The sequence below is a fragment of the Sinocyclocheilus rhinocerous genome, unplaced genomic scaffold (assembly GCF_001515625.1).
Source record: "Sinocyclocheilus rhinocerous isolate Xijiao unplaced genomic scaffold, SAMN03320098_v1.1 scaffold853, whole genome shotgun sequence".
Lineage (NCBI taxonomy): Eukaryota > Metazoa > Chordata > Actinopteri > Cypriniformes > Cyprinidae > Sinocyclocheilus > Sinocyclocheilus rhinocerous.
The window spans coordinates 24,968-32,982 of NW_015627738.1; the positions used below are offsets into that span (position 1 = coordinate 24,968).

General features: G+C 36.6%; 1 protein-coding gene across 1 annotated transcript in view; it reads left to right on the forward strand.

Moving 5' to 3' along the window:
• LOC107733404 (NACHT, LRR and PYD domains-containing protein 3-like) overlaps positions 1-8,015 on the forward strand; it is a gene marked incomplete at its 3' end in the record, with an annotated part of 37,740 nt that overhangs the window by 8,643 nt on the left and 21,082 nt on the right. Inside the window, 3 exon segments of the mRNA XM_016545007.1 lie at positions 3,235-3,387; positions 4,207-4,743; positions 4,745-6,040. Of these exon segments, the coding sequence (XP_016400493.1) occupies positions 3,235-3,387; positions 4,207-4,743; positions 4,745-6,040 (1,986 nt within the window).

An 8,015-nucleotide genomic window follows, 5' to 3' on the forward strand; every position in this document is an offset into this window, starting at 1 on the left:
ACATTAAAAGAGCAAGAAGCCTCCACATCATGTGCCACATCCCCGTCTTCTGCTGGATCTCATCCACTGTGCTTCAGAAGCTCCTGGAAGAAGATCTGAGTGCAGAAATCCCTCAAACTCTGACTGAAATGTACATCCACTTCCTGCTGACTCAGATCAACATGAAGAGTCAGAAGTATGATGGGAAAGATCCAGAGAAACCCCTGAAGTCCAACAGAGATGTGATTGTGAAACTTGCTAAACTGGCTTTCAAACAGCTGATGAAGGGCAATGTGATGTTCTACGAGGAGGACCTGATTGAAAGCGGCATAGACATCACTGACGCCTCAGTGTATTCTGGGATTTGCACTGAGATCTTTAAGCAGGAATCTGTGATTCATCAGAGGAAAGTTCACTGCTTCATACATCTGAGCTTTCAGGAGTTTCTAGCTGCTTTCTTTGTGTTTTACTCCCATGTAGACAAGAATGAGGAATCACTGAAGCCATTATTGAATAAAAGATATCGCTGGTACAGTCGGACAAACTCTCTGTATGAGCTACTAGAAGCAGCAGTCGATAATTCCTTACAGAGTAAAAATGGACACCTGGATCTTTTCCTGAGGTTCCTGCTGGGCGTCTCACTGGAGTTCAATCAGAGACTCTTACAGGATCTGCTGACACACACAGTGAACAGCTCAGAGACCATCAAGAGAATCACACAGTACATTAAAGCCACAATCAAGGGTGATGAAGGTCTCTCAGCTGACAGATGCATCAATCTGTTCCTCTGTCTGCTGGAAATGAAGGATCAGACTCTGTACAGAGAGATTCAGGAGTTTGTGAAATCAGAGAAACTCTTGATGAATAAACTCTCTCCGTCTCACTGCTCAACAATCGCCTACATGCTTCAGATATCAGAGGAGGTGCTGGATGAGTTTGATCTGAAGAAATACAACACATCAGATGAGGGTAGAAGGAGACTGATACCAGCTGTGGTGAACTGCAGAAAAGCTCTGTGAGTGACAATTTATGTGGTGAAACTGTATGTCTGTTTTTTTATTTATTATTATTTCCCCCATCACATTATGACACTGTTTTCCTTGAAATCAGAAGCTGTTTGAAAAAGACAAAGCTGTTTTAATAAGTTTTTAGTCTCTCCTGACTTAGTGATGTGTAACCTGTCAGACTCAGGAGTTCATTAGCATGTGCAGAGTTTTATTGTTAATTTCTTTTAATGTTTAATCACATTTTTTTGCACTTTCCCCCCTAATTTTTTCACTTTTTCCACATTTTTTTTTATCACTTTGCTTAACCTTTATTTATATATAATGCTTAAAATTCAGTTTAGCTTTACAAGAAGAATAGAGATCTACAAACATCTCCGTAAATGTGGCTGTAAAAATGACCATATAATCTTATATCGACAATACCTCACAACTGCCTCGATGTCGATTACAACAGTTAACAGATGATAATCAACAATATTAGGGGAAAAAATTGGGATTATAAATGTTGGAAGATGGCAAATGTTTAATATAGACCAATAGTTACTAATGCACTTATGTTTTTGTTAGCATTATTGATACTAATCCGGTATTATACATTTAGCATTCTTTGTACTGAATTAATTACTGTCAGTACGCTAATTGCATTTTTGCGCAGTTTTCTTTTAAAATCAAATTATGGCTTGTGTAACTGTTAAAAAAGACCTAATTAATTGCTTAAATGAAATAAAAAATGAAATATAAAATACATAAAAAACATTTTAAGTTAGTTCTGATAAATAATAAATAAAGCAGTAATTGATGTCATAAAACCACAAGTTTTGATTTAATGATCAGAAGCTATCCCACACAATTAATAAAAATGACACATGACTCTTGTAAATAAAATCATTTTATATTTTAAATTTGTTATCTGAGACTAAAGACACTGTTGTGTCCTGTGTTGACAGGTCTGTTGCGGTAGACCATTTAAAAATGTTAAACACATACAGTAAAGTGATGCTGCAGTCTCTGAAAAAAAAACAAAAAAAACAATTCATATGATGTAATTATTTAAAAAATCGTATCCCTCTATGGTACGGAGTTGCCATATGGCATCAATTAATTTCTACTCATTTCCTTGTTTTTCTGAAACAAAATACAATATATTGCACTATGACAATTAAAAGGGCAGGCCTTAAGGTAGCCAATGATGTGCTGTTTTTAAATCACATGACATTTGAATGTCCGTCCAAAACTCTTTTTCCCACTGTCACCGTCATACAGAAGACACCTGTTGAAGTGCTCTAGATATTGCTCTGTTAACCTCTTTTCTAGTGATGGAAATTTTGATTCTTTCAAGAGATTTGTTCATTTTCAGTTCGTTCACCAAAATGATTCGTTCAGATTCGTTCACTGATTGGTTCAGTGACCATTTCTTCATATTACATAAATACGCCAGCAGGTGACGAAAAAGAGTCTCTTATGTGTTGTGTCTTACGTCAACGAACGTATATTCACTTGTTACAAAAACTGATTTGGCTTTATTAAAATGTGTGCATAATCTACTCATTAAATAAATAAAGTCTAAATAAGTTGTTCAGATGACCAAAGCACAAGGTTTTCTTGCATATTAATGTTTTATTCTGCATGACTATATAGATCCCTTAATCCTACCCCATACCTAAATTTAACAACTACCTTACTAACTATTAATAAGCAGGTAATTAGGAGTTTATTGAGGGAAAACTCTTAGTTAATTGTGAATTGTGTTCCCTAATCTAAAGTGTTACCAAAAGCACACTGTAAATTGCGGGCTGTAATCTAAATCATTTGGTCAATAACAGAACAGCAAAATTGGATGAAAACTTAATCAATTTATTAAAAGATTATGAACTATGGCAACTATATGGATGGTTGTCCCGCCCACATTACTATGACAACTAACAGTATAAATGCCTACTAGCTACTTTGGCGTAAGCCTGCATGTATGAGGCTTAATGGGAAAGTCCACCCAGAAATGAAAATTCTGTCATTTACTCAACCTTTACTCATTGCATACCTACAGTATATGCATTTCTTTCTTCTGCTGAACACAAAAGAATAAATGTTGATAACCAAAATGGTTTCCATTGACTTCCTTTGTATTTTTTGTCCATATTTCTTTATTATTTTCAACGGAAAAAAAGAAAGAATTTAAATTTTTCAGTCAGGCAGGAGTAAAAAAAAAAAAATCAATTCATTTTTGTTTTTTATCGTCTATTTCTAGAAGCACTGCCTGTAAAAGGAGTTTCTATGAGAAGAGTGAGGAGAAGGAGGATGTTAAAGCAATATCTCCAGAACACAGCTGTGTGTCTATGAAGAGTAACAGATCCATGTTGAGCCCCCCTGAATTCAGTGATGGAGCAGTGACCTCTGACCCTGAGTGAGTATAAATGTAATAAACAAGGATGTTGTACAAGGAAAACATCCTGCTTGGTAAACCATGTTCTGCATTATATGTCCATTATCTATATCATCTGCCCCTCAGGTGTCTGCAGTGTATCATTCAACTACAGTATGTATGAAACAGTATCAGTCATGGAAATGTAAGGCTGTTTCGCTACCGTGGTTCAGGTTATAGGATTGCCAAATGACTGACAAACTTTATTAGAATGATGGGATAAATCAGTGTGTTCCTCGTCTAACACCAGACCCTGATACACCAATGACTGAATAGCAAAATATGTGGCAGAGCATTTCTGAAATGTGACTGTTATATTGAAATGGGTAGTACTTCAGTGTTAATATTGAATCAAAACTAGTTTGCATATACTTTGTAATTGAAAGTGTTGACTTAAGATTACAATTAAAATGGTTGCAAAAATAGATAAAATGATAAAACGTGTACAGTTAATTGTACCCAAAATGTACAAAGCAAAAAAGAAAGAGAGAAACAGAGTAGAAGAAAGAAAGTGTAGCTTTTGATGCCTCTGAGGACTTGAGTCTGGCCTAAGGCCTTTAACCTTTGTCCAGGAAGGCAGAAAGGGCGAGGAGAAGAGAAAAGCACCTGAGAAAAGAGAGCTAGAAATAAAATGGCAGAACATCAGTTATACTCTGGCTGCCTGAACTGACACTTGTGTGTGAATATATGGTATAATTTCATATTAGAGGTTCATAGTTTAGTGTGCAGGAACATTTAAATGATTCTCTCTATTTTAATACATGTTTACAGATTTTTCTGTTCATCTCTCTGTTTCTGCAGAGTGAAGAGAAATTATGTGATCAGATCAGTGACGCCCCGTCTGACCTGCACTGGCTCCAACTCTCAGACGCTTGTCAGGCAGAGAGTCAAAGACCAGCACAAAACCAGCATGAAGAACAAGTATGAAAGATTATTTGAGGGAATCAAACTACAGGAAAATCAAACCCTCCTGAACAGGATCTACACACAGCTCTACATCATAGAGGGAGAGAGTGAAGGAGTGAATGAAGAACATGAGGTTTTACAGATGGAGAAAACACCCAGAACAAAAGACACTCCAATCTACTGCAATGACATCTTTAAACCCTTACATGAACCAGGATGTGAGGAGAAAGATGAAATCAAGACTGTTCTGACTAAAGGCATCGCTGGAATTGGAAAAACTGTCTCTGTGCAGAAGTTCATTCTGGACTGGACCGAGGGAAAAGCCAATCAGGATGTAGATTTCATGTTTGTGCTTCCATTTCGAGAGCTGAACTTGATTAAAGATCACCAGTACAGTCTTCACAGACTTCTGCTGGACTTTCATTAAGATTTATAAAGTTGTGTTCATCTTTGATGGTCTGGATGAAAGCAGAATTACACTGTTTTCAGATGATTCAGATGATGTTTGTGATGTGAATGAGTCTTCATCAGTGGGTGTGTTGATGTCAAACCTCATCAGAGGAGAGCTGCTTCCCTCTGCTCTCATCTGGATCACCTCCAGACCAGCAGCAGCCAATCAGATCCCCTCAGAATACATCAACCGTGTGACAGAAATTCAGGGATTCAATGAGCCTCAGAAGGAGGAATATTTCAGGAAGAGAATCAGTGACCAGCATCAAGCCAGCAGAATCATCTCACACATCAGAAGAGCAAGAAGCCTCCACATCATGTGCCACATCCCCGTCTTCTGCTGGATCTCATCCACTGTGCTTCAGAAGCTCCTGGAAGAAGATCTGAGTGCAGAAATCCCTCAAACTCTGACTGAAATGTACATCCACTTCCTGCTGACTCAGATCAACATGAAGAGTCAGAAGTATGATGGGAAAGATCCAGAGAAACCCCTGAAGTCCAACAGAGATGTGATTGTGAAACTTGCTAAACTGGCTTTCAAACAGCTGATGAAGGGCAATGTGATGTTCTACGAGGAGGACCTGATTGAAAGCGGCATAGACATCACTGACGCCTCAGTGTATTCTGGGATTTGCACTGAGATCTTTAAGGAGGAATCTGTGATTCATCAGAGGAAAGTCTACTGCTTCATTCATCTGAGCTTTCAGGAGTTTCTTGCAGCTTTATATCTGTTTTACTTCCATGTAGTCAAGAATAATGAATCACTGAAGTTGTTTCTAAATGAATTTCACAGGAACATGTGTGAAAACACTCTGTTTGAGCTGCTAAAAGCAACAGTTAATCAATCTTTGCAGAGTAAAAATGGACACCTGGATCTTTTCCTGAGGTTCCTGCTGGGCGTCTCACTGGAGTTCAATCAGAGACTCTTACAGGATCTGCTGACACACACAGTGAACAGCTCAGAGACCATCAAGAGAATCACACAGTACATTAAAGCCACAATCAAGGGTGATGAAGGTCTCTCAGCTGACAGATGCATCAATCTGTTCCTCTGTCTGCTGGAAATGAAGGATCAGACTCTGTACAGAGAGATTCAGGAGTTTGTGAAATCAGAGAAACTCTTGATGAATAAACTCTCTCCGTCTCACTGCTCAACAATCGCCTACATGCTTCAGATATCAGAGGAGGTGCTGGATGAGTTTGATCTGAAGAAATACAACACATCAGATGAGGGTAGAAGGAGACTGATACCAGCTGTGGTGAACTGCAGAAAAGCTCTGTGAGTGACAATTTATGTGGTGAAACTGTATGTCTGTTTTTTTATTTATTATTATTTCCCCCATCACATTATGACACTGTTTTCCTTGAAATCAGAAGCTGTTTGAAAAAGACAAAGCTGTTTTAATAAGTTTTTAGTCTCTCCTGACTTAGTGATGTGTAACCTGTCAGACTCAGGAGTTCATTAGCATGTGCAGAGTTTTATTGTTAATTTCTTTTAATGTTTAATCACATTTTTTTGCACTTTCCCCCCTAATTTTTTCACTTTTTCCACATTTTTTTTTATCACTTTGCTTAACCTTTATTTATATATAATGCTTAAAATTCAGTTTAGCTTTACAAGAAGAATAGAGATCTACAAACATCTCCGTAAATGTGGCTGTAAAAATGACCATATAATCTTATATCGACAATACCTCACAACTGCCTCGATGTCGATTACAACAGTTAACAGATGATAATCAACAATATTAGGGGAAAAAATTGGGATTATAAATGTTGGAAGATGGCAAATGTTTAATATAGACCAATAGTTACTAATGCACTTATGTTTTTGTTAGCATTATTGATACTAATCCGGTATTATACATTTAGCATTCTTTGTACTGAATTAATTACTGTCAGTACGCTAATTGCATTTTTGCGCAGTTTTCTTTTAAAATCAAATTATGGCTTGTGTAACTGTTAAAAAAGACCTAATTAATTGCTTAAATGAAATAAAAAATGAAATATAAAATACATAAAAAACATTTTAAGTTAGTTCTGATAAATAATAAATAAAGCAGTAATTGATGTCATAAAACCACAAGTTTTGATTTAATGATCAGAAGCTATCCCACACAATTAATAAAAATGACACATGACTCTTGTAAATAAAATCATTTTATATTTTAAATTTGTTATCTGAGACTAAAGACACTGTTGTGTCCTGTGTTGACAGGTCTGTTGCGGTAGACCATTTAAAAATGTTAAACACATACAGTAAAGTGATGCTGCAGTCTCTGAAAAAAAAACAAAAAAAACAATTCATATGATGTAATTATTTAAAAAATCGTATCCCTCTATGGTACGGAGTTGCCATATGGCATCAATTAATTTCTACTCATTTCCTTGTTTTTCTGAAACAAAATACAATATATTGCACTATGACAATTAAAAGGGCAGGCCTTAAGGTAGACAATGATGTGCTGTTTTTAAATCACATGACATTTGAATGTCCGTCCAAAACTCTTTTTCCCACTGTCACCGTCATACAGAAGACACCTGTTGAAGTGCTCTAGATATTGCTCTGTTAACCTCTTTTCTAGTGATGGAAATTTTGATTCTTTCAAGAGATTTGTTCATTTTCAGTTCGTTCACCAAAATGATTCGTTCAGATTCGTTCACTGATTGGTTCAGTGACCATTTCTTCATATTACATAAATACGCCAGCAGGTGACGAAAAAGAGTCTCTTATGTGTTGTGTCTTACGTCAACGAACGTATATTCACTTGTTACAAAAACTGATTTGGCTTTATTAAAATGTGTGTAAATCAAAAGATTTTTCACCTATAAGTGAAAAAATTATAGCATTTTTTTTACTTGGATTTCATTAACTAGCTGCGTAACAAGAACATGACCAATTTAAGTTTATAGGACAACTAAACTATCAATTTAAACAAAAATGTACCGTCAACTACAGACGTTGCATCCATCGATTCCGCCATGTTTCTCATTGACACGCCCTCAACTCGGAAACTCGGGGCTTAAAGAAAATTTAGAGTTTCCCACTCATAATAACGACTTTGTGGTGGCGTTCAACTTGAAAATGCGATCTATCCGACATCACTTGAACGCACCATTAGACCAGGTTAGTTTCCCTGTGCTTTGATTGCTGATCGAGATTGACATGCTAAATGTCCGACTGACCAGGTACACTCTCATTCATTTCATTCATTTCCGAGATGTACCAGTTCAGTCATTTCATTCACGAACGA